The following is a 27,783-nucleotide window of genomic DNA, read 5'->3' as shown; positions in this document are numbered from 1 at the left end:
AACAGTTAAGAAGAGACTTTTCTTTAAGTTTCTATGTTTTCCGGATTTTTTTCGGGGGGTGCAACTGTCCCCCTTGCCCCTCCCCCCTTAGCTACGGCTCTGTGTTAAACAAAGGTACGTATACGAATACGCTTATTTCCATTAAAAATTAAAAAGTACATACTTATGTAAAAACTGTGGAAAAAGCTGTGGAAAAAATACAACGCAATACAATTAAATTAACATTAAAACTTTGAACAGAAATCAATTTTTTTTTAATATAATTAATTCTGGGTACAATTTAGGTTAAAATTGTAAATTTTTAAGAAGAGACTGAGTGTTTAAAAACTTGTAAAAAAAAGTTGCATTACATAATTGTTCAACGGCCCCACATAATACATGGCAAATTAATTAGAAATAAATAAATCAGTGTTAGACCGTTGGAGTGGGGTGTGGGAATCAGGGTTAGACCGTTGGAGTGGGGGGAATCAGGGTTAGACCGTTGGAGTGGGGTGTGGGAATCAGAAAACAAAAGAGAAACAACAACAGCACTAATAAATAAAACAACAAATGAATGAATAAATAAATAAATAATATAATATAATATAATATAATATAATATAATATAATATAATATAATATAATATAAAAAAATAAAAACCAACCCAAAGCAACAACAAACTCACCAAGTAACCATTTAACGCACTATCAATAGCTGTAATTGTACTAGACCGAATATAATAGTAAAAATGTAAAAGATCACAGTGTTCAATAAACGTTTTCTGCTGTTATTTCTGTGGTTTTTCTTCTACAGTTGGGCTACTTCAATTTCGCTAGGATCAAATATGAGTATTTGGGAAGGTGCATGCTGCTTCGAGGACGTCTTTAAACACAAGTCTGAGCCAAATTTCATAACGTCATTTAGGGGCATGTTACAAATCAGTTACCTCTTAAACTTACTCGTGTTATGAATGGTTATTTGCACGCTTTCGTGTTTTGATTGACAGCCGATAGTTCCCTCGTGCAGCGCACTCGGGATTAACCATTCCCAAACCTGGAGCTCGACGCGGTGGGGGGTGTTTGTTTCGCTTGTGTATACTGCACGTGCTTTCGAATGCTCGACTTTCGAATCACATATTTTGTTTTGTTTTTGTCAGCGAAATGGATTTTTCTACTGGGATGTATGCGGCCATTGGAACTGATTGAACGCTGAAACGCTTCTCGTTGCGACAGCCTGCACCACCAGGTTTGGATTCTTTTCAGCGAGATTCCTTGGCTCCACGTCATTTCTCCGGCTGACGTATGTCGACTCCTTTTTCTGTAATTCTGCAGAACGCCACGGTTGTTCGCGTTTAGTCTCTACATGTCCGAGCCTGTCCTAGCAGCACAGGAAGATTGACCGCCCTACTCTAAGAAGGAATAGGAAGCGGGGTCGGCCCCTACTACTTTTTGTTTTCTAGACTTTACTTTGTTTTATATTGATACCATCTCGTATCCTCCGGAGTCGGGCCCATCTGCACCACTATACCAACACATGACGACTGACTATACCTACTCTGATACTCTCTCTCGTTCAGAGGACTCTGGCTTGTCAAGATCTGTATTTCAGCACAGCACTACACCTTCAACGTCTAATGACTGTCAGTCTAGGGGTTTTCTTGACAGGATGCAATCCATCTCGTCCTTACAAGCTGTGCACTCTTAACGGCCTTAACATTGCCACTCATGTGGACATATAGATCGGACTTTAAACTTTTAGACCTTCGTTCAAAATTTTATGTCGAAATTACCTTTCTTTCAAAATTATTATTAAATAGTCCGATCCTCTCTTCTTTCTCTTATTTATTTTTGGACTGTCCTTCTAAAATGCTCCAAATTATATAAATATTCGGCTGAGCAGTCAATTCTTCTTCTTTTTTTCGGCTTGTAGCTTTTTATTATTATTATTTAAAAAAATTCTATTAACCTTTTTAATTGCTATTTTAAAAATTCTGCCCATTTTCAACTCTACCCCTCTCCCCTTCTGTCCCGGACCCAGTCACTGGCAAAGTCAGAGATTGTGCCCGGGAGAGACGTACTTTAATCTTATTTGGATATAGGCTCGTTACTGTGTTATCCAATCCAGTCTAATGGGGACTAACGGCTGCCAATCAAAACATCGAAAGTGTGCAAATAACCATTCACAGTACTCGTCTCTTTATGAGGTAACTTTGACATATACGTGTGACAACAATTTAAAGACGTACGACTGGCTGACCCTAGATTATGATTAGGTCGCCAATACCATACCACCCAATAACAAAAACACGATCGAAATCTATTGCTCTGTGATGTAACCTGAAATTGATTTGTCTATGACGCAGAAGTTAACTACAAGCGCTATGGTCGTAAATAGGTTTTCTTTGTTAAAAAAAAGTTTTAACTTGACTTTAAACATGTTTTTGGTTTTGATGATATGTAAGAGATAGAGTACTACACTATTTTATCTTACAAGTCGTTGTTTGTAAACGTATCGAACTCATTTTCGCTCATTAAATATGTTTTAAAAGAACTTAAATGGTATTCAGCGGTCACTCATGTGTCAAAGTTATTTTCAGACACTAACATGGATGGATGTCTTTAACGATCCTCGTGTAGCTACACATTTATTACCCCACCACGACTGGTATATCAAAGGCCGTGGTATGTGCTGTCCTGTGTGGGGTAGTGCATATAAAAGATCCCTTGCTACTAATGGAAAAATGTAGCGGGTTTCCCATCTAAAACTATGTGTCAAAATTACCAAATGTTTGACATCCAATAGCCGACGATTAATAAATCAGTGTGCTCTACTGATGTCGTTAAACAAATCAAACACACATTTATCACCCATATAGTGGACTGCCATAAAATATCAAATTCAAAACAAAGTATTTTGAACAACAGTAAAACGGGCCCATTTTCACTGGTTGGTTGCACAGTGACTTACTAGCTCAACGATACGAGTTGTTTTGCATCTGTGAATGTTCATCATAAGCATACGAGATCAGGGCTGGAGTAAATCCTCAAATTTGGACAAAAAAGACATTCGGCCAAAATCAGCTTGCCTGAAATCATTTCACCATGTATTTCCATCATTCTACTCACAATGTTAGTTGTAATCCAAGTAAAAATGCGCGATGAAAGAAGTGTTTTATTTAACGACGTACTCAACACATTTTATTTACGGTTATATGGTGTCAGACATATGGTTTAGGACCACACAGGTTTTGAGAGGAAACCCGCTGTCGCCACTACATGGGCTACTCTTCCGATAGGCAGCAAGGGATCTTTTATTTGCGCTTCTCACAGGCAGGATAGCACAAACCATGGCCTGTGTTGAACCAATTATGGATCACTGGTCGGTGTAAGTGGTTTACGCCTACCCATTGAGCCTTGCGGAGCACTCACTCAGGGTTTGGAGTCGGTATCTGGATTAAAAATCCCATGCCTCGACTGGGATCCGAACCCAGTACCTACCAGCCTGTAGACCGATGGCCTGCCACGACGCCACCGAGGCCGGTCAAATGCGCAATGATTCATTTGCAACTCAATGTAGCTGTTTAGTGGCAATGCTAATATGAATAAATGTTGTAGTCCAAAGTCGGGCATTTTCATTTAATTCGAGCTCTACAAAAATGGGAGCCCGTACGCATATGATATTCATTAAACATTCTGCAACTTTTAACATAAATGCTGTTTTGTTAACATTTTTGTACTGTCTATCTTAAGCACATACATGTACCTACCATCCACACCCACCTACCCACCCCACACACAAAGAGTTCATATTGCACCACAATGGGTTTTGTTAATGGAAAGTTTCTTGCACTATTTATTTAGAGATAAAAACTCAAACATTAAACACTGGCGAAACGTTTGTGTAAACGTAACAGGAGCCTGCTCGAAAAGCCCAGAACAACACGAGTCGCACCCTGATGTTGTTTGTGGTAAACATGTTCACAGTGAAATGACTGTCGTCTTTCCACACGATGTTAACACGGTCAGACCCAACACAGGATGTGTTCACTTTAGATTTTAACCTTAGTGTGTTATATATATTTACTGTTATAACATATCTGCAAACGTTAAGAATGCACATAAATTATTTTACATATTATCCGTAGTGTCGGACAAGAAAGAAAAAGAAATGTTTTATTTAACGACGCACTTAACACATTTTATTTACGGTTATATGGCGTCAGACATATGGTTATGGACCACACAGATTTTGAGAGGAAACCCGCTGTCGCCACTACATGGGCTACTCTTCCGATTAGCAGCAAGGGATCTTTTATTTGCGCTTCCCACAGGCAGGATAGCACAAACCATGGCCTTTGTTGAACCAGTTATGGATCACTGGTCGGTGCAAGTGCTTTACACCTACCCATTGAGCCTTGCGGAGCACTCGCTCAGGGTTTGGAGTCGGTATCTGGATTAAAAATCCCATGCCTCGACTGGGATCCGAACCCAGTACCTACCAGCCTGTAGACCGATGGCCTAACCACTACGCCACCGAGGCCGGCCATAGTGTCGGACAAAAGCATTATGAATGTGACGGAAATTGTGATTACATTACCAACCACAGTTAATTAATAATATAATAGTCGATTTAGATTAGGTAAAAATTGTTCAAAATATAAACAAGTGTGCCATTTTGGATGCTTGTACAATTTGTAATACTCTTTAATATTAAAGCATGACACACGCGATCGGACCATAACTGCGGCTGCCATCTTGGTTTTCGCAATAGCCGTCATCGAAACACAAATTTGTCAATATCCTGGGTCCCAGTACACATAAATACTTGTTTCAAATCCCTAAACCCATGTTTTCGCACCCAATGAATTCAACAGAACTTACTAAAATAATCTACCATGACTTCTTGTATCTCAAAATTAAACATGACGTTGATCAGGAAAAATATATATGAAAATCACATAATAACTTCTATCTTTTCAAATGATCTGGCTTAGGAATCAGAACCATTTATTTTTATTGCTAAACGAAGCGACGTCAATTTTTCCGGTCTTTGTATTTTCATGTCTTGTTTAGTTATTTTAAAGTCATTCTGTGCGATCTTGTTCATTGATGTGCGGTGTAATAAATAAAATACTAAACATGTTCCCGTGTGAGAACGTTTATGTGATAACTCGTGTGTGTTTAGTCGTACATCACGAGCTTTCGTTATGTACGATTGAAAACAGTCTCGTAATATAAACGGCCTCACATGGGAACTCGTTTGGTATTCTCCATTTCCTCAACTGACGTTTGTTTGATAACGTTTATGGTCTACGCATAATATGAACAAATCAATCAATATCTAAAAATAGTCTACTTGAACTAGCTTTCTAAAAAATGCGGTAACAGGTCATCTCTACATCGTCAGTTACACACGATACATACTTCATTTTCTTTTCACTTTTATGCTTCAGGTCAGGAAATAAGCTTAATAAAATGCGTGTTATTATTGGTTGTACAAGTCATGCATTAATAAAATATCGCACATGTAAACATTTTAGATGCGAATCGCTAGTCAGGAAATTAATTAACACGCTAGTATATCTAAAGTAAAACCCGTACAACAAACAGTCTTGCTTAGAATTCCAACAGTTCATGAGGAATTTGAAAAGGACCAGTTTGTTGTAACTGTAAAACAATCCACCCCAAAACCACCAGCCCAATTTTCTTCACCATGGCCATGGACCAAAACCATGAGCAAGTGAACGAATTCATCAAATATTTTGAGATGGTTGAAATTACAGATAATCCCTCCCCTTTGATTTAAAAAATAAAACTGGTGCAGAATAGGCTCAGATTGTTCTCTAGTCTGAAACCACACTTTGAATAACCTCCCCTCCCCACACACACAAACAAAAAAACCCCTGCAAACCAAACCCCCCCACCCACCACCCCCCACCCAAAAGAAAACACAAAAAAAAACCCCACAACAACAACACAACAAACAAACAACAACAAAAACCCCAACATGTACACAGCACTATAACAAGGGAAGTTCGGATCAACTCGGCTAGACCGTATCAGGCTTCATCTAAGCAACATGACACCCTTTCTCAAGACATCACATTCAAAGCAGTCAATAGTTTCATGTCAGATTAAAACAAAGAAACACGACTGTTAATTATGTTGACAGGATGTACACTACTTGTCATTCTAGAAATGCAGACATAAAACACATTTTTAGACATAAAAACCAGGGATCATGGCCTGTACGTTTAGACATGGGAGAACTATGGCTATGCACAAAGTCGAATCTCATTGGCCGATTTGATAAGGTAGTTACAGCTTTTGATTATAAAATGCCGGAAGTAAATGCTAAACGTTCCATTATAGTCAATATGTTCCTTCCCAAATGTGCAACATTTTATGGATATGCAGCACAAGTCTGAAAACCGTATTTACCCATTACTGTCAGATGAACTCTTCAGTTATAAAAACTGGCAGTTTCCTTCATATGGATGGATATAATACTGCGCTGTACCAGTAGTACACATAACGCGTTTCAACACTTTTCACTGAAGGTAAGGAGATGTACTGCACACAAGATACCAGTGTTGTGAGTTGTGGTCATATGAGTGTACCATGTGACCTGTCTTGACACCATGTATTCACAAAGAAGCCGACAAAAGACTATACTGTTGCATGTCCTCCATTGTAAACAGAATAACATAAAATAAAGGCCGTTGCACACATACGCAACACGCCGCAGCAACAGTTCACGCAACAGCAAAGTAACAAAATGTTGCTTGACCTTGGCGTGGCCATAGGCAACGTGTGTGGAACGGAATAGAACCAGTCCTATTTCGTGTGACACGTAGCGTTGTTGTAGCCAATCAGAACACGGGGAAAAGGTCACTAAAGGGATCTTTCTGACGAAGATATTGCTAAACTGATTGAGTTATATCAACATTAACAAAATCTATCACAACACGAGCAAACGTTCGCGGTAACTAAACGGTTCTTTCAGACGAAGATATTGCCAAACTGATTCAGTTGTATCAACATTAACAAAATCATTTAAGACTTCGTGAAAATCACCTCGAGACAAAGAATGTGAGTCGCACATTGATTATTTGTATATATTTTAAATTCTTGAAAAAGAAAGAAAAAGCTGCCCAAAACTATAGTCCGCGACAGGCCATTGTTACATTTATGTTTGCTTTGTACACAATAAATATAAATTTGTTTACCATAATCTCATTTCAGTTTTCTTTTACTGCTGTTTTGTAAATTAAGATGCATGATTGTTGGAAGTCAAAGACACTGATAGCTAAACAATAGCTACCAAACTCGTGTGATTGGGAGTAGACCAAGGACGCCATTGATCAATTGTTTCTTTCTAGACAGCGCTTCCAGAAGCAGCCAATTGAAGAAGTAAATATATTAAAGTGTTTTACTGGAAAAACCCGTCAGCCTATAAAGGTGTATTGTTATTAAGTGTTCAAAATATAAAAAAAAAGAATTAAATCAACTTAGTAAATATATATTTGAATGTTACAAAATATGAGCCACTGTATGTATAGTATGATTAGTCAGATTGATTATTTTAAATGTATATGTATGTATATATGCATATATGTATGTGCATTTATATGTGTATTTTTATATTGTATTCTCCAGCACTAAACTATAAAGCTGTAAAGCTCTAGGTAAATAAAGAATTCAACTGATTAGACGTTACTGCAAGAAGGCATGAAGACCTCCCAGCGCATTTATAACAACACTGCTTTCATGTATTGAACTGTACTTGTGCAGGAATGTGTTGCCCTACAGATCCTCTGCGCGTGCTGTAACCTCACCGTGGTGCAGGGGTGTAACATTCTCTTTGAGAATGGCCAATACAGCACAAATTGAAATTTTGAGTAAAAGTCAGTATCTATCTGTGATATTGTATTTTTGCACAGTTCTTTACACGGTTTTTGTTCGAATCTTTATATTGATGTTGATCATCACTTTATTTGTTTGCATTACCATAGTTTGACACCCAATAGCCAATGTATTTTTCGTGCCTGGGTGTCGTTAAACATTCATTCATTCATTCGTTCATTCATTCATTCGTGCCCTACAGACTGACTATAAATGGGATAATGTGCAACTAATTTGTGTTTTAACAATGTTTTCTATCTAATAGGTCCCATATTTGATTTTCAAGTATATAAAAAATAAATATATATTATTGTTATCATGGTTATTGAATTCTTTGTGTGTGAAATCATGGAATTAGCAACTTAAATCAAGTGTTTATGTGTACTGGGAAGATACTATATTGACTTTTTTTTATTGTAATTCTTTTCTTATCTTTTAGTTTCAGAATTGTGGGTCCAATCAGAATATGAACTGAATTTTTACCTCTAACGGGGCGTCACCTAAACATATATTCTTGAGCCATCCTAAGTTCTTCATATTTCCATAGAACACACACCAGACGACGAATCTGCACAACTACATAAACTTTCCAGAATTGTGTGCATGTAAATGCCACCTTAGTTTCTTCAAATGCCCACAGATCAAAGTCGATCAATCTTTAAATTTCATAAACTTTCTATATTTTGTTCCAAAAGTGTGTGTCTGTAAACGAATGTGGTGTAAGTATACTGTGCATTAGGGATGGGACGGTTCGGGGTTGTTGTTTTTTCATTTCGGTATTTGGTCCATGGTTCGATTTATTCACAACACTTTCCACATGTAGTACAAGTACGCCAATTATCATACATACATACATTTTTATAAACTGTTTTAAGAGCATGACACTTTATTTTTAATGGTCATTTGTAAAATAATTGTAAATATAAAATTATATCTTGACTAGAAAAAATTTGTATATTTACCTTGTCATGTTGGCGTGATGGGTGTGGGATACTTGGGCAATGTGTCCCTCTGGATTTGAGTTCAGAGGTTTGGCAAAATAATTTGGGGGCGACAAAGCTAGGGGGGCCGGGGATAGTCTCTCCTGTATTTTTTTTAAAATTCATTTGTCTTTAGATGCATTCAGGAGTACATAATATATGGGTGTTATGTACACATTATAGAAGTGTAAAAGAAAGATATATGTCAAGATATATTTCTGTAATGTGTATTATTATTTTGATAATGTCAAATCTTTGATGAGAAGGGGTTTTTTCTTAAGTATAAATAAAGACAAGTTACATAAAAAAAAGTATAACTGAATAAAAAACAAATTTTTTTCTTTTATTTGCTCGTACTAAAAGTGAAATAAAATCGGTAAAGATTTATTTTTAAAAAGAAGAAGAAAAGAAATAAAAGTGCAAAGTTTTTTTCGGGACGAAATCGTCCGCAGTTCCAGAATTACAATGTATGCAAAATACATTGTAATTCTGGAACTGCGGACGATTTCGTCCCGAAAAAAACTTACGGAAATTAGCGATGTTCACACGTAAACAATTTTGACGACTATGACAAAACATAGTTAAAATATTTATTCTCTCGGTGGATTAATCACTGATGTCAGTCCCTATTTTGGGAGGTTACAATTTTTACGGTCCCGGCAAGAAATTCGCGGGTTCTGTGCAGGATTCGAACATGCAAACATGTCAGGTTTAAGGGAATCGAGCGCTGTGACTGGCCGAAATACTTTTCGTGTCATTGGGATTACAAGCAAGGCGCGGAAACGTTTATACATGTACCATTAACAAAATTTAATAATAATAAAAAAATCGAAATGAACCACGATTCGCGAACTAAAAAACGGTGCACCCAACCGTGGGCCTAAAACCATGATTTTCGGTAACATCTCTATCCCTACTGTGTACCATATATATTGACGGGGCGTTACGTTGAAGGTTGCCTCTGAGCCTCCCTGTATTTCTTATATATGGGTGGGATGTTAACTACTGAACACCTTTTCCCGTTCGTAATCATTTATGTTTAGTTCCAGATGTGTGCATCTGTTGGTTCTTTAGTGGTGTCGCTAAAAAAAAAAACTGTTCAACTGTTGATTCTTATACATGTTGTTCTTTCATATCAATATTCAATATTAAATGTTGAACGTTAAATATCGAACCAACTTTCTTCAATGAACTTTCAAGTAATAATATGAGCATGCTCATATTTGCAGTTTTGTGTTGGATAAGAAATGTGATGTAAGCAGTAAACACATGCCAGTGGTAGCAGGAGTAAACATCTGTCAATGTGATGTGAGCAGTAACATCTGCCAGTGTGATGTGAGCCGTAAACATCTGCCAATAGTATATGAGTAGTAACCATATGTCGGTGAGATCTTAACAGTAAACATGTCATATGACAGGGTTGAAAATTAACAGTTGCCCGGTCGACCGTGGCGACAGTCCGTTGGGCGACCTTCGATTTTAGAGTCTGACGAGTATCGTGCCAGTTAAAAAAAAAAAAAAGACACTGAAACACACCATTTGTATACAGATTTATTTTTCTTCCGATATATATTTTATTAGTAGCCTACTACTGTAGCATTTACAATATCCATATTAAAAGTACGACTATACCAAATAAAATGCCATAGGCGACCAAGTTAACGTTTGTGTTTTAAAACATTATATGCAATATATCAACCAAACTATGACCCATAAATATCTGTACTACAACCCCTACCTCAAAGTATTAACTGAAGAAAATGGTACCTTTCATGGCTCATTTTCTGTATACCCAAGATGTTTTTACAACACCTCTAATTTCGCACAAAAATTTAATATTTGTTACAGGTACCCCATACATGTTCCAAGCACAAGGCTACTTGACACAGTGGTACTAGATGAAATAAAATTGCATACATTTTTAGCCCAGATGAAACTACTGTTTTTTTTACAACCAACACACTCACATTTATAATCAATCACAGGACTTGTGGTGTTAACTTCTCTATCAAAAGTTCGGTGCACCTCGAACTTTGACCCATCCGGAAATTATTTGGTTTAGTGCTACCTAAACACGCACCAACACACACGCGCGCACAATATTACATTTTACCGAGGCAGAAAATATTTATTATTATTATTATTTTATTTTATTTTATTTTATTTCATTTTATTTTATTTTGTTTTTATGTGTGTGTTTTTTTGTGTGTGTTTTTTTTTTGGGGGGGGGGGGGGGTATGGAGTGGAGAGTTCAGTGTAAATTAAAAATAAAATTCTTTACACACTACCATCACACTGCATAGGTTAAATGTTAATTTTTAATATACGTTTTAAGGCAATTGATGGAACATAACATTTCTATTTATATTAGATTTCTTTGTAAAAATAAATTTATTTGTTATAATTGTCTGTAGGTAACAGTTTCCAAACATAATGTTTGTTTTAGGTAATATACTCTTCAAAAAAAGAAACGCAAAAGGGTACAAATGGGTTATAACTCCGATTTTATGTTTCCTACCGGTTCATGCTTTGTGAATATACGGTCATTGCATGTCTCAAACACATTCCCACGGTTACATTCGATAAAACGCAGCTACTGTAAAATAAAGTTTCAAAATGTGAATATTCGCAAAAACGCAGCCACGTGCAAACCATGTCACCACTGCACGTGCGTTGTCTGCACGTGCAACATGAACACCGACAGTATAAAAGTGCAGGGTGTTCGCTTGCCTGGCCTCTGTATCTGGCCGACAGTTGACAATCCAGGACATGCCACGTCTCAGTGAACCGCAGAGAAACAATGCCATCGGCCGACTAGACGCAGGCGAATCCAGAACGGCCGTTGCCAGGGCATTCCATGTGTCCCCAAGCACCATCTCCAGACTGTGGGACCGTTACCAGCAACATGGATCAACACGTGACCTCCCTAGATCCGGTCGACCACGGGTCACTACCCCCGGGCAGGACCGCTACATCCGGGTACGCCACCTTCGGGAACGATTGACTACTGCCACCTCCACAGCCGCAGCAATACCAGGTTTGCGCAGGATATCCGACCAGACCGTACGGAACCGCCTACGTGAGGTAGGAATTCGTGCCAGACGTCCAGTTCGAGGTGTCATCTTAACACCACAACACCGTCGACTCCGACTGCAGTGGTGCCAGATTCATCGACAATGGCCTCAACTGCGATGGAGACAGGTGTGGTTCAGTGACGAGTCCCGATTTCTGCTCCGACGTCATGATGGAAGATGTCGCGTGTATAGGCGTCGTGGTGAACGTTATGCGGCAAACTGCGTGCAGGAAGTGGACAGATTCGGCGGGGGTAGTGTCATGGTGTGGGCAGCCATCTCACACACTGGCAGAACTGACCTGGTCCACGTGCAGGGCAACCTGAATGCACAGGGCTACATTGACCAGATCCTCCGGCCACACATCGTTCCAGTTATGGCCAACGCCAACGCAGTGTTCCAACATGACAACGCCAGGCCTCACACAGCACGTCTCACAACGGCTTTCCTACAGAACAACAACATTAATGTCCTTCCTTGGCCATCGATATCACCGGATTTGAACCCAATTGAGCATCTATGGGACGAGTTGGACCGACGCCTCCGACAGCGACAACCACAGCCCCAGACCCTGCCCGAGCTGGCAGCAGGCTTGCAAGCCGAGTGGGCCACCATCCCCCGGGACGTCATCCGTACTCTGGTTGCTTCAATGGGCAGGCGGTGCCAGGCAGTTGTCAACACACGCGGAGGCCACACCCGGTATTGACTCCAGATGACCTTGACCTTGGTGGTGTGTCCTATCACTTACTCACAATGGACTAGAGTGAATTGTTAACAATCCTGCAACATTTGGTAATTATCGGACTCACCATTCAATAATTAAATCAATTCTCCAAATGTTACGACAATGTGGTTTTGCGTTTCTTCTTTTGAAGAGTATATTATTGGAGAATTATTGACCATGTATTATTATATCTGAGATGTATGATTGAGATTTTATATTTTGTTTTCCACTCTTAAAGGCATAGAGCCCCCAACCACCACCACCCGGGGGTTGTCACGTGACTATAGAAATAACCCATCTTTTCTTCCATCTCAGTAGTAATCTAGGTTACTTCTATTTATAATCCTTGGTAGACCTGGGGTTGCGAATAGATTTGTAAATTTGCCCGTGGGAATATGCATTTATGTTTTGGAATCATGGAATTTACCATTGGTCTGTCGTCTTGTGTAAACCTGAATTACATTTTAAAATTGTAGGGAGAGGCCTTGATATAGGCATTTTGCCTGTTGGACAATCCCCAGCCAGCATTATAATTGGGAATAAATATTGTTTAAACCACATCCAAGGTAATCTGAACGACAAAACCGAAATACATGATTAAGGCATTTGGCAAAATAGTGGATGAGTCCATGGATCTCTATCTAGTCCCCTCGTCTACAGGAGTACAAGCACTGCCGAGGAAATTCTTCACCGAAATGTCATCCCTCTTGATCGCCTCAAAGAAGACTGCCACTCTTTGATGAGTTTACTAAAGCACGCGCAGTTCTACCTTTAGTCTATTTATACTGCATTATATTTTACTTCAGAGAGAATGCAAGTCAAGCAGCATACATTGGCTGTTCTAGCCGTTTGTCTTCACCCCTCTATTAAAAATGATATTTATAATGTATAAATAATTTAATGGTAATTTGAAAAGAAACATTTTTATTTATGCTAGATCTTTTTCAAAAAATGTTTTTTGAATTGGTATGGGTTTAAAACTTAATAACATGTTTTTATATGAATTTTCACTTTATTCATTTATTTATTATCGGTTTCCTTTTGACAGAAACAGACTACTAATATATATATTGTGAGCACATGGTTATTATTTAACACGTTTGTTGTGCTTAACGACCCCACTGAAGCACATTTATTACTTAATCATCGGCTATTGGACTATTTAACAAAGAACATTCAAGTTTTGAATGCGCAGTTAATTTTCAATGTGATAATTGGAGAGCTAGTTGAATTTGAGAAGGGCCAGTAAGATAATTCTTCAACTGGCCCTACTGGCGACCATGATTTTCATGTTAATTTTCCACCCTGAATATGATGTGAGCAACAAGCATATGCCAATGCGGTGTGAGCAGCAAACATGTAGGTATGATGTCAACAGTAAACATGCCAATGCGATGTTAGCAGTAAACATGTCAGTGTGGTGTGGGCAGTAAACATGTCAGTGTGGTGTGAGCAGTAAACATGCCAATGGGATGTCAGCAGTAAACACGAGTAGTAAACATCTACCAGTGTGATGTGGTCAGTACATATGTTAGCGGGACTTAAGCAGTAGTCATCTATCAGTGTGGTGTAGGCAGTAAACATGTCAGTGTGGTGTGAGCAGTAAACATGCCAATGGGATGTCAACAGTAAACACGAGTAGTAAACATCTACCAGTGTGATGTGGTCAGTACATATGTTAGCGGGACGTAAGCAGTAATCATCTATCAGTATGTTGTTAGCAGTAAACACCGAGTTTCACCTACTTCACTGGTGCGATTATGGGTTTGTCTCCCGAGTGTATAAACCCACATGGGAGATGATCACCTGGCATGCGCTGCAGATTCCGCCTACACCAGGCTCGGGTGATACCAAGATAGGTCAACTGACAGCAAGCTTGAAACATGGCCCTGCCAAGTAGTCCCATACCGAACTGGAAATACTGCGGCTTCACCATTCATCTCATCATCATCCATGTTTGTAATGTCAAACTCCCCCCCCCCCCCCCCAACAACATGACAATGTGATGTGGACAGTAAACATGAGTAGTAAACATCTACCAGTGTGAAGTGAGCAGTAAATGCATTAGTCAGTGTGATGTGAGATGTCATCATCTGTTACTGTGATGTGAGCACTAAACATGTCAGTGTTCTATGAGCAGTAAACATATGTTAATGTGCTGTGAGCAGTAAACATATGTTAGTGTGATGTGGGCAGTAAACATCTCAGTGTTATGTGAGCAGTAAACATGTCAGTGTGATGTGGGCAGTAAACATCTGCCAGTGTGTTGTAGCAGTAAATTTATATTTGTGGCAATCGAATATAAGAAAACAATAATACACGCAAATCTAAAACAACAGCAACAACAACAACAACAGGTTTATTCAATATTAAGGCCACAGGCCCAAAATACAAAACAAAACCATATATATTTTGTCGCATGCCAGTGGTTAGCTTTCTTAAAAACAATGACAAATTGTACAGAAATAGTTCATTTCTAGATTACATCAGCTTCACAAAAATAATCGAAGGTGGTAAATGCGAATATTTATTGATAAAATAAACTGTATACTTTTTACACTCTAGTAATACATGTAGTTGGCCTTCAATAAAAAAACCCTTCATCATTAGTTCTACAAAAAGGCACCATCTTTGTTCCTAGGTTATATTGTTAAATTTGCCAGTGTCTACTGCTAATCCAAAGTTATTGCATCTAAACTTCGACAGGGCCATTTTGACATGTTCCGGAAAGGGGGCGGGACGTAGCCCAGTGGTACAGCGCTCGCTCGATGCGCGGTCGGTGTGGGATCGATCCCCGTCGGTGGGCCTATTGAGCTATTTCTCGTTCCAGCCAGTGCATCACGACTGGTATATCAAAGGCCGTGGTATGTACTACCATGTCTGTGGGATGGTGCATATAAAAGATCCCTTGCTGCTAATCGAAAAGAGTAACTCATGAAGTGGCGACAGCGGGTTTCCTCTCTCATTATCTGTGTGGTCCTTTACCATATGTTTGACGTCATATAACCGAAAATAAAATGTGTTGAGTGTGTCGTTAAATAAAACATTTCTTATTATTGTACCGCAAAGTTAAGTTGCAAGTACCGTTCGATATTCAACAGAGATTTATACTGCTTGTAATAATAACATGAGGCAGAGATATTTATATCAGCTAACCACTGTTTCTGTAAATTGTCATAACGTCTCTGTTTAAACAATGAGATAAACAAATCAATATTACCTACTTCCTGACATAGCCATACAAACCCAAAACCATAATTAAATAAAAATTCACTTTTGTAGCCCCCCAATTAATGTACCCAACATCATCTAAAGATTTTAACATCAAATAACTTTGACACGGTAATCTGAAAAGTGGTAGTTGAATAAGTTTATACCAATATTTGATAACTCTTGTCATATAAATAAGTTGAAGATGGACCCTACCACATCCTGGAACTTTATTAGTACGTAAACCACTGATGTGGGTTTGGATCTCAGTTCGTGATTTTGAGAATGAAACGTATCGCGATCAGTTGGTTGAAAAAATTAATCCAACGCGAATTCGAGAGCGATTGCTATTGGAGCCGGATTTAAATATTGATACAGCGGTGGAAATCGCTAGGCACATTGTAAATGCAGTTAAAGAGGCAAAATCTGCCGACAGCAACCGCAATTGAAAGTTATACATTTAAATGTGCATGCTCCAAAATTAACACACAGAAGAAACAATACAATAAACCCAAATCATAGAACATTCAGTGTGGATCCAATCAACATTTAGTAAACAATCCAGACTGTAAGGCCAAAAACATGCACTGTTCATTCTGTAACAAGATAGGAAATTTGTAAACTGTTTGTAAAAGCAAAAGTCCAGTACGACATGTTGATTGTGAACATTCGTGTGATACTACGAGTTTTGAAGGAACCAGTTTTGAGGTATTGGCTACTGAAAACTCAAAAAAAGAAAATGGTTCAGTGTGACGTTTCAGTGAACTTTTTGAATTTAAAACTTGTTGTTGACACAGCTTCAGATGTTTCTCTTATGTCTGAAACCCTTTGACAAACATTTTGACTAAAAATGCAGTTGAACAGTCTAATGCCAGAGTAACAAGTTATTCTCAGCACAAAGTAGAAATAGTTGGTAGTTTTGATGTAATGGTTTGCTTCAAGGGTAAGAGTACACAATGCACATTTTACATTATACAGTCAGGTACCAGTCTTCTTGGTAAGGTTATTATTCAAGGTATTCATGAAAAGATCTTTGTCCTGCTTTGCGACTAGTGGTATTGCTAACCCAGATGAGTCCAGGCCGGTTTCCGAAAGTATCCCCGATAAATTTCCACAGGTATTTATCGATAAGATTGGAAAAGTTAATGGCTTTAAACACAAAATTAAAGTGCGTTCAGATGTTCAACCTGTGCAAGAAAAAGTTGCGTTGCTTGCCGTTTGCAGTGTGTAATGCAGTTTCTGACGAGCGGAAAAAATAGGAAGACTGTGATATCATAGAATGTATAGATGCGAGTGTATGGAGTTCTCATATCGTGGTAGCATGGAAGAAGAAGGATGGCTCAGTTCGCGTATGCGTGGATTTGTGAAAAACAAAACAAAAACAAATAAAGCTGTTATTGAGGATAAGTATCCACTTCCTAACATTAATCAAATGTGAAATGAAATGCACGGTGCACATTTTTCAAAGCTTGATTTGAAATCGGCGTATCATCAACTTGAGTTGGTGGAAAGCAGCAGGGATCTTACTGCATTTATAACACATGAAGGTTTATTCCGCTTTAAGCATGACATTGTTTGCTTTAATATTTCGTCTACACCAGATTATCTGCATGAACAACTTTTATGTTATGAACTGATGTTTAGATTCAATAGTTCTAAAGACTTGTATTTTATACTTTACTTTTAACTTTATTAACGTGCCTATATCCAAAAGAGATTCAGGCACTTTCATTCCACGCCAAGTCTCTGGCATGGCCATGGGCTGGGCGTCGAACTTATTTTATAAATGTGAACTCAATAATTATTAAGGTTCCATTTGTTGCCTTTAATAGTTCATTACACTGACTTGTTTATTTTTACTTACATGTAAAATTGCTATTTTTATTTCAAAATTGAATTACATTTAAGTACCTTATAAAAGCAGTTTTCTTACGAGAAGGGAAAATGTGATGTTCTATTATTAGTAATAATCGAAGGAAGACAACTCTGGCTGGATTATAAAAATGGCTTGTTCACGTTGAAGATACATGTGTTTAAAACTGACCGAATAAATATGTTGAAAAGGAACTTCGGATTATATCATCCATTCTACTACAAAACAGATTAGCAATCTACATTTGCTATATTGAATAACATGTTTAAGATGGTAATAAATATATTATTTAATTATGCTTTATCCATACATAAGAACCGATTAAGCATCTGCAATTACAAATATATGTCAGAATTTCGAACGGTTCGGCCACCCAACTATTGTTATTGGGTCACTTATGACGTCATCGAGTTACTAAAACAAATTGACAATAACACACGCAAATCTAAAAACTCCATATGGTTATTTCATGCCTTAAAAAACCGATTGTCATCCTCCCCCATTCTCAATCCCTGGAATCAGCGGGAATAAGCGGGAATCTGCTAATGCCCCTTGAAAACCGAATCTCCCACCCCAAAATACAACAAACAAAACCAAAACAAACTAAAAACAACAACAATCCAAATGACACCAGCTTGTATGGTCCAGTTTATCTCCTAAATATGATGTAGTTCAGAGAGAGTTCGTGCAATGAAATTAATTTCACCGATTCATCAATATTGTGTATTACTGTGGAGCGCCATTGTGTTCTGACAGGGAGGTGCGGTTTTACATACATGAGTATGATTTGAAATATCTGCTTTTCATTATTTATCCTCAAACGTTTTAATTAGTTAACACACAAAATATAGGTGGGATGGGAAGCAGGGAAAGAAATGTTTTATTTAACGACGCACTCAACAGATTTTATTTACGGTTATATGGCGTCGAACACAAATATGAGAGAGGAAACCCGCTGTCGCCACTTGATGGGCAACTCATTTCGATTAGTAGCAAGGGATCTTTTATATGCACAATCCCATAGACACGTTAGCACTGACTGGAGCGAGAAATAGCCCAAGGTGGGATGTTTTTTTTAGTTATTCGGATAGTGTTAGTTTAAAAAAGTATTTATTTTACAAAATCAAATACTGCAGTTTGAGATTAGCCAAAAGGCTAATGCCAATATTAAGGCCTCGCCCTACATTTCAATCAGCAATACCCAAACGGAGTTGACTATAAACAATGTGTTGCCTTTTACCACCTTCATAGAACTAGCATGGTACTTTGGGATCCTTTTTTAATTTGTATATTTGTATTTTAAATCTGGCAATGTATTTTGTTCCATTTGCATATAATTAAAGAACCAACATGCGATATGTTCATTATTTCTGACTCTAACCACTAACCACATTTTACTAATACTGCCAATTAATGAATGTAATACTAGTATTGCATCAGACTCATTCGATGTTGATGTGTGTTGTGATCATAAACGACCGTCCGCACTGTTATAGTTTGGGGATGTCGTTTGAGACCACAAGCTACTATTTGAGAAAAAAAGGTAATTATAAAGGTATGAGTTGAATACTATTATGTTGTGTTTACCATTCTAATAATGTATTAATATTTGCGGGAAATGAAATTGTCAAATAGTATACAAGTGAAAAGTGTATAATTTAAAAATCGACTTTGGTGGCTTATTGGTTAGGCTAAGCTATCGACTTTAAAGTTGTTAGGACCTGGTATCGGTTTCACTTAACATTGTTAAGACCTGGTATCAGCTCCTATTCTGAGTAAGGTGGAAGACAGTTACTCGGATTTCTATCTTACAAAAATTAACAACTCCTTTGGTAGGTTTCCGGGAGTGCCTGTCGTTACCCATCCACGTTTGTGCGACGAGCGTTTTCATCTTGGACACTTGACAAAAATTACAAAGTGCTACTCGAGATTCTCAAAGGTTCGGGGTTTTTAGTATCCTCTTCTCAAGCACACGACTTGTTTGACTTCTCTTTCAAACAAATCCACGGCTTCTCGCTCTGAGGGCTCGCCTGTCTTTCAAAGCCATATAAATGGTTGCCAATATCTTTCAAACAGCCGATGCCTTACACTAGTTAGTTTGTTTGTTTCTGTTGGCGTCGAGACAAGGTAAAGCCTATTGTTGACTCAATTTACGGAAGTTTCCTCTAAAAGATTTGCGGTTCGGATAATGCATTTAACGATACCCGCCATAGTCAAACAATGTTCATTTATAAAGAATTTGTTACGAACTCCACTGGAAAACATTTTGATGCCATGGATGTATGGGAACTTTAAGCAGGTAAATTGTACATGTTTGATTTATTCTTATTTTAAATTTATTAAATTTAAGATTATTAAATTCTCTAATATTACATCTCATTGCATAATTAAGACTTGTAAACATACATGTTGAGAAAATGGGAAACAATATAATAATTTAATAAAATTATTTTACACCCACAAATATTGATTTATGTGTGATGTGTAAAAGTTAGAAAATATTTCTGGTGATAACTTGGGCGTAGTATTAATGTTCGATATTTTCATATAGTGAAAAAAAACCACACACCTGTTTAAAATGTCAGTTTGTATTCGATTATAAATATTTAAAATGTCACATCTATTTGATTTACGGACGAAGGCAAATATTTCTTCGGTTTTATTTTTTGTTGAAGGAGATATGTATGATGACTTGAGATGGCTGTGTCCGACACAAAGAAAGCCTTATTTGTAAAGCCTCATTTTGAATTATGTTACAGGACCTCGCGCACGTTTTAAGAGAATATTAACACAGACGTTCCGTTACCAACATGCATCTCCAGTATCTTTGTGTAGTCTTCATGGTGACCACGTGCCACGTGACCTGCTTTCCGCCAAAGCATGACGGCAGCAACGATATGCACGCACAAGCTGATCTTGTGGCTACATCGACGTCAGCGCCTGCACGTCAAACCGACTCTAAGCAACGCTTTTTAAGTAAGATTTACCCCTGTTCTATGCGATACAACTCATGACACCATCCAGCTGGTGAGGTCAACATTCTACAACAGACATCTCGGTATGCAAACCGATCGTTACGTTGATTAAATTCACCCAATCTAATTAAAATTAGCTCCACTATTACATACGGATCTAACAGCAGCCCGTTGGAGCTCATGTCCAGTTGACGTTTCATTCCACCAATCAAAACCTTACTTGCAAAATCAGTCCAGTGATTTGAAAAGAATTTGAAAACATTCGGGATTATGCCGAGGGTATACGAAATGATTCGGGTGAATTACGAAGTATGCCGGAAACTAATTGCAATATAAAATTTTATGTAAAATTTGTTTCAAGACAAAAAACAAAACCGTGATGGTATAGCCATAAAATCTGTTTATTACTGCACTTTTCCCCCTGTTTTTTTTAATGTTGAAACAGACCAACAAGTTCGCCTATTGCATAAATAGTCTCGCCCGATATTTTTAGAATAACGCTATAAAAGGCGATGTGTAATTCGTCGATATTTAAATTGTTATTTATAGATGAAATGTCACCTGGACATGGGAGTACACGCAATGAGATTGAAATTCACCACACATATACATGTAATATAGAACATTAAAAAAAAATTCTCACTTTACCATGTTTTAGTTTTTTTAAATAACCTTCACAAAGGTCGTGCAACATATACAAAGTCTGTCTTAGCTGTGTACGTGGTAGCGACTCTTACTCCAGCCGCTGGTATAATAAAATGAAGTCTCGTGTGTGCACTATACAGATAGTAAAGCAGTTTAGACCTATACTAATCTACAACATTTTGAATAATTTCGACTTTTCACATTGATGATGATGATAACTAGTTTAACGTGCCCATATACCACTAGGGTTTCGAACACGCCCATCCCGAGTCCGACCTCCGATAAGATCGGTGGCCTGACTTGGGATGGGGGAGGGGGGGGGGGGTTGAAACTGGGCAAAATTTTGAAAATAGCAATTAGTAAAGAAAGAAAGAAGTGTTTTATTTAACGACGCACTCAACGCATTTTATTTACGGTTATATGGCGTCAGACATATGGTTAAGGACCACACAGATTATGAGAGGAAACCCGCTGTCGCCACTACATGGGCTACACTTCCGATTAGCAGCAAGGGATCTTTTATTTGCACTTCCCACAGGCAGGATAGTACAAACCATGGCCTTTGTTGAACCAGTTATGGATCACTGGTCGTTGCAAGTGGTTTACACCTACCCATTGAGCCTTGCGGAGCACTCACTCAGGGTTTGGAGTCGGTATCTGGATTAAAAATCCGATGGTCTGCCACGACGCCACCGAGGCCGGTCAATTAGTAAAGAAGTTAATAGATAAAATAAAAAAAATAAAAAGGTTACAAGCCAAAAATAAAAAAGAATTGACTGCTCGGCCGAATATTTATATAATTTGGAGCATTTTAGAATGACAGTCCAAAATTAAATAAGAGAAAGAAGAGAAGATTGGACTATTTAATAATATTTTGAAAAAAAGAAGTAATTTCGACATAAAATTTTGAACGCAGATCTAAAAGTTTAAAGTCCGATCGATATGTCCACGCGAGTGCCTCGTTAAGGCCGTTTGGGTGCACAGCATCTACGGGGAGGTGATGTTCCTCTCTTCAAAGTGAGGCACCAGTCTCCTGTAGCTGTGGGTGCTAAGGCAGTGGACCATTTGTGGGTACTGGGCGCCGGTGACGATCTTCGTGATTCTGTGGATGGTGTTGTTATCCATGTCATGGCTGAGGAATCCCTGTTGGTAAAGATCATCCCGGCGCGACGTCACTACAATAGCTTCCATTCCCCGTAGTTTGACCGTGTGGATGGCGACTTGGTGGCCATCGGGAAACGTCTTGAAGTTTTCCTCGTAGACCCCGCACAATAAAATACTTGGTTGGATCATTTTAAATTCGTATTTTGTGTACATAGGATAACGCGCTAATATAGGTTTGAATTGTTGGTGTGGAAAATCTGTTTAGTGACAAATATATAAACTGCACGACAAGTGCAACCGTGACAGCCAGGGACATTCTTACTAGCCGACAGTACTCTCGATTCAGTAATCCCACACAGAAGACGGGATGGGTTCTGGCGTTGACTCGGCAAATGAAATCGATTCCAATGACGAGAATGGTGCATATAAACGGGATGGTGCATATAAAAGATCCCTTGCTACTAATGGCATAAATGTAGCCGGTTTCCTCTCTATGACTGTGTCAAAATTACTATATGTTTGACATCCAATAGCCGATGATTAATAAATCAATGTGCTCTAGTGGTGTCATTAAACAAAACATTTTTTAATACTTATGTAATAATTGGAGACACATGTATAAATTATCTTTCATTTGAACTGTGATTCTAATTTTATAGTAAAGTTTTGACAGACCGACCGTAGCGTTGATTGGGTACCTACAGAAGAATCTGCCTGGAGACACGACATGGCAGGCAAAATTTAAACGGCCCAACAATGACTGTAGCTCTCTTAGAGTAAACATTTTTCTTTCCAGGTATAAGCGTTACATTTTCTTTTAATTCTTCGAGTTTATCACACGGCAATCTCAAAGACTCATGTCAAATTCAACTCCCAGGAAGGAAAGAACAGAATTTGGACCCTCTTGTTTTGTCTTCAGCGAGGGGGGCCCCAAGATGTTTGCCATAAAATGTGAATGTCTGAAGAAGATTATACCAATCATTTGACGCTATTCGACCCCCAAACAAGAACTCATCCAAGTAATGTAGCACATTTTTATTATTGGTTCTGTCCGAAATAAGCCAACTGATAATTGTAGAACATTTTTCAAACCGCGCAGCTGATAGAGGCCCCCATTGAGAGATTTTTGTCAAAGTAATAATTCCCGTCAAATTTAAAACCTAGCAATTCAAAAAACCCATTTGCGAGATGGGAAGTAACCGAAAAGCTATCTTTAATGTCACATTTGGCAAGTAATGCTCCTTGTCCAAATTCCTGTATCATTAAAACTGCATCATCAATGTTTATATATTTTACCGAACACTTTTCTAGGTCGGTAAAGTCATTCACGCAAAAATTGTCTGGGTAAAAAAGGTGATGAATTACCCGGAAATCTGTTTTGTTTGTTTTTTGACGTCAACCCTAAGGGAGAAATTACTTAAGTTTGGAAGTATTTTATAAGAGAAAGGTCCAGCAACTCTGCCTTCATGTATTTTTTTTTTTTTTTTTTTTTTTTTTTTTGAGCTAATACTCTGGGTGCTTGTTGACACGGACGAGAGTTTTTGCCTCAGTGGATTGCCTTGGACCATTATAATAATGGAGAGAAAAACCAAACTTAAAGCCATTTAACAAATCTAACTTAGAATGCTTGTCGGGATATTTGCGTAAATGTGATTCTAATACAGTGTATTTGATTAGCGTGTATCTCGGAGAAGTTGGTTCGCTGTTGCATTAGCGGTGACTGTTGCCTCCGAATTTACAAAAACATTGGAAACTGGGATGGGCTTCCACACCCTTGTCGCACGACTCCGATATGAGGTCATCTGGCTGATACCAGTGTTAGCGGTAAGAGCGGTTGTCTTATGTATTATTCCCGTTAGTACGACGTACATTGCCCACTTTTCGCAGTCAATTATCCCCCATGAAGAATTTGGATAACGTGCTTTTTTGTTTGTTTTTTAAGACGATACTGTACATCATAATTAACCCAACCGGTTGACTTAGTAGCTGCAATACGGACATCTTTGCCATATTTCAAACGTTCTTGTGCCGTATTTGGAAATATTTTTCTAGCATTATGCTTAGGATTACGATAAAAACCGTTATCCAAGTGTGAATGTTTGGAATGGGTTTGTTGGGAGAGTTGATAATTGCGAGATAAACACTATTTCGCCATTTAATGTTGTGCTATCAAACTCCGTTGCAGACTTAAAAAGCAAGGGCATTTCGATATATTTTCCTCTCCAAATTTTGTCCTTTAACCTTAGCGGAATATGGTCTGCTACACTATCAAAACTACTCTCCTCTAGTACGTGAATGGTATCATTATTTACAACCCGAGGAGGCGCCGACAGTGGAGGAAGAGAGGACGGGGGTACTGATTATTGAAAGAGAATGGGTGTGCTGTAAAATACTATCAAAATGTATTGTTGGTACCTGCCACTACAACCGTGTACACTCACCGATCACATTCTCCGCGACTTCATTAGAAAAAGTTGTTTTCTTTCTCTTCTGGCGAACACCATGCTCAAGCTGACGTCCATCGTTTTAATGTCATCCGTGACTGGTCAGACATGGCCGATTGTGCTTTTTTTTTCTCTCGAGGCACGTCTTAATAAAGAAATAATATAAATAGTCCTAGACATATAGTTTATAAACAATTTTGCCTTTGATTAAAACAAGTCTTAAAAATCAGAAGAGACCACTTTGAATTATAGATGATTAAAAAGTACTATGATATTTATAGGACTTCAAGCTACAAACAAAGAGAGGAAGTAACGTATTTTAAAATGACTAATTTTATTATGTGTTACGCTGTACCACATATAATTAATTAATATATATTTATCACAAAACTTCATTAAATACAATTATCGGGTATTACCGATACTTATTATTAGATGCCCAGGGATAAGTAGCCCTTTAGGTGAAAATTAACAATAACAGTTGTGAAATATTACAAGGTATAGTTTATCGCACTCCATCCAAGTTGAATTATGGATCTTGATTGAAGAATCTTGCAATATTAATGTATTTAATCAAAAAAATATATAAATAAATTACTTATGTGCTCGATTTCAGCTTTCAAATAAATATAAGTATCTACAAGAATTAAAGAACATACAAAAGTACTGATGATTTAATATTTATATCCTCTCCATTATTTGTTACAAAATCTGACGATCTTACGCCATTTTGTTGTGATCAATATCCAGTCACTGTCCAGACTGGGTCTGTGTTTAGTGATGAGGAAAAACTACCCTTTCAAAGGAATTGTATGGGATTATTGAGCTACAGATATTCTTGGTTTGAAATATTTTATTTCTGACACAAAATCAGAGTCTGTTGAGAAAATAATGTTAAAATTAACTCACATTTTATTAAACACAGCTAAACTATTTACCCATAGTAAAGTTGTCACCATTAGACCTAAAGACAAACCCTTTATGAATGGTAATATAAGAAGGTTAATTAGATAAAAATAAATCTCATAACAGGGATAAAATTAGTAATAAACCAGAAGATGGGCAAGCTTTCGGAAAGTGCGGAATTCAATTATATTGTTTTTAACCAATATTTATTGACGTTTGTATTAACGTTTGGGATTGACCAACAGGCGATGCCTATTTTAAGGTATTTCTCTAAAGATATTGCTATATTATATTGTTAAATCCGAAGTCAGTAGGTATTTGGAATGGGTAACAACAACCCAGTAAATGGCCATACATTTATACGTCACATTTTAAACAATCCTAGGTGTACTTGTAGGCAGTCTATTGATAACGCAGAACATTTCCTATGTCACTGTTCACTTTTCGGGGTGCATCAAAAACCCATTTTACAGAAACATCTCAGCTATAATATTTTACTATTTGGTGGTCCGCAGTTAACAACCTAGGAAATATGACTGTTGCAAGCAGTGAACGTTTTGAAATTTAAAGGCGCTCAGTCATGGATGGTTGACCTAATTAATGATCTAACAAGGCATTATCTGAAAATATATACATTTAATTTTTCGCTAAAAGTACTTTATTGAACCATCTACATAACTATCATAACAAATGTATTACTCATATTTTGCTAAAATAATTGAATTATGTCGACGGTCCATAATTCGGCTATTTGGAGCGAAGAGGTGTGACGTATTATTCTTGTAGTCACGTGATGGGCAACCCCCGAATAACCGCAATGTCAAAACGATTTGCCAAGCTTGTGTAACGAGAACGCTTGACCGTCCTCTGCGACGTAGGGTAAATCGAAAGAAAAACAATGAAACTAAGCTATTAAAAATATATATAAACATGTGTTGAGCGATAATAAGCTTATACATTACTTTATTTTAGTAACAGAAGCATTTTAAACGGCGACAATCCCAACTAGTTAGGTTTTTGCATGTACAGGTAAATTTATCGTTTGTTGTACGCGGAAAAATCTAAACACCGCATTCATTTTTCATTATTATTATGCAAAATATGCCATAACCCCATGGGTAATTACATCTGGCTTGAGATAGGAATTATTACATTTTTAAAGAATACTGTGAACTAGACGGTGTTTATAGAGGAGCGACGCAAACAGCTATACCCCGTCTCCAAGAGATATAAACAGGCAGGATATAAAAGCAAAATGGTGAGGGAGAAACTGTACATAGATGGCAAGCTGTACGAAGACAAGACCCCGACACGAGCAGACCCTCGCTCTTACCGCGAAGTCGTACAGACCACGCCGAGAAACACGCGTACAGATCGAGTGACAGCGCCACCTCCGAAACGATCGCGCGCAGCGTCCACCCCAACCTCCGAGAAACAGCCTTCACCTGGACCACGCGATAATGTTGACAGTGCATAGCAATCCACGAATGGAGGTTTGTCAATAATATCGTGGAACATTTGCAGGTCGATTGCAGATAAACTTAAAGACACTGCATTTTTATATATTATTTGTAAACATGACATCATTTGTTTATATCATTGTTGGATTGACTCCAGTGATATATCAATACCCAACTACATAACATACAGTGTACCCAGAGAACACGGTAAAGGAGGGGGAATAGTAATATATATAAAATATTGTATTAAAGATTATTGCTCTATCATTGAGAAAGCATGTGATAGTATTGTTATACTTAAAATTAAAAACAGTGCTTCCATTAATGCTAAGAGAGATTTGTACATTTTTGTAAACTATAGACCTCCTGCTAACAGTAGATATTACGAGATAACTGATGTTGATTTATTTGTATCTCTGGAAGATCACATAGGTAGATATGCCGAGCTAGGAGATATTATTGCTGTTGGCGATTTTAACAGTCGTACTGGTATTGAAAATGACTTTA

The 27,783-nt window shown here is 37.8% G+C and overlaps 1 protein-coding gene across 1 annotated transcript in view; it reads left to right on the top strand.

The window, feature by feature from the left end:
* The window catches only part of LOC121368722, a 35,539-nt gene extending 8,246 nt beyond the window's left edge, over positions 1 to 27,293 (top strand). The window contains exons 2-3 of the mRNA XM_041493471.1: positions 10,094 to 10,199; positions 26,994 to 27,293. Coding sequence (XP_041349405.1) covers positions 10,094 to 10,199; positions 26,994 to 27,293 — 406 coding nt within the window. The remainder of the gene's footprint in view (positions 1 to 10,093; positions 10,200 to 26,993) is intronic.
* Positions 27,294 to 27,783: the final 490 nt, after the last annotated feature.

Source organism: Gigantopelta aegis, chromosome 3 (assembly GCF_016097555.1).
Source record: "Gigantopelta aegis isolate Gae_Host chromosome 3, Gae_host_genome, whole genome shotgun sequence".
NCBI lineage: Eukaryota > Metazoa > Mollusca > Gastropoda > Neomphalida > Peltospiridae > Gigantopelta > Gigantopelta aegis.
Note: the sequence above shows the minus strand (reverse complement) of the source record. Positions and strands in the feature narration are given on the sequence as shown.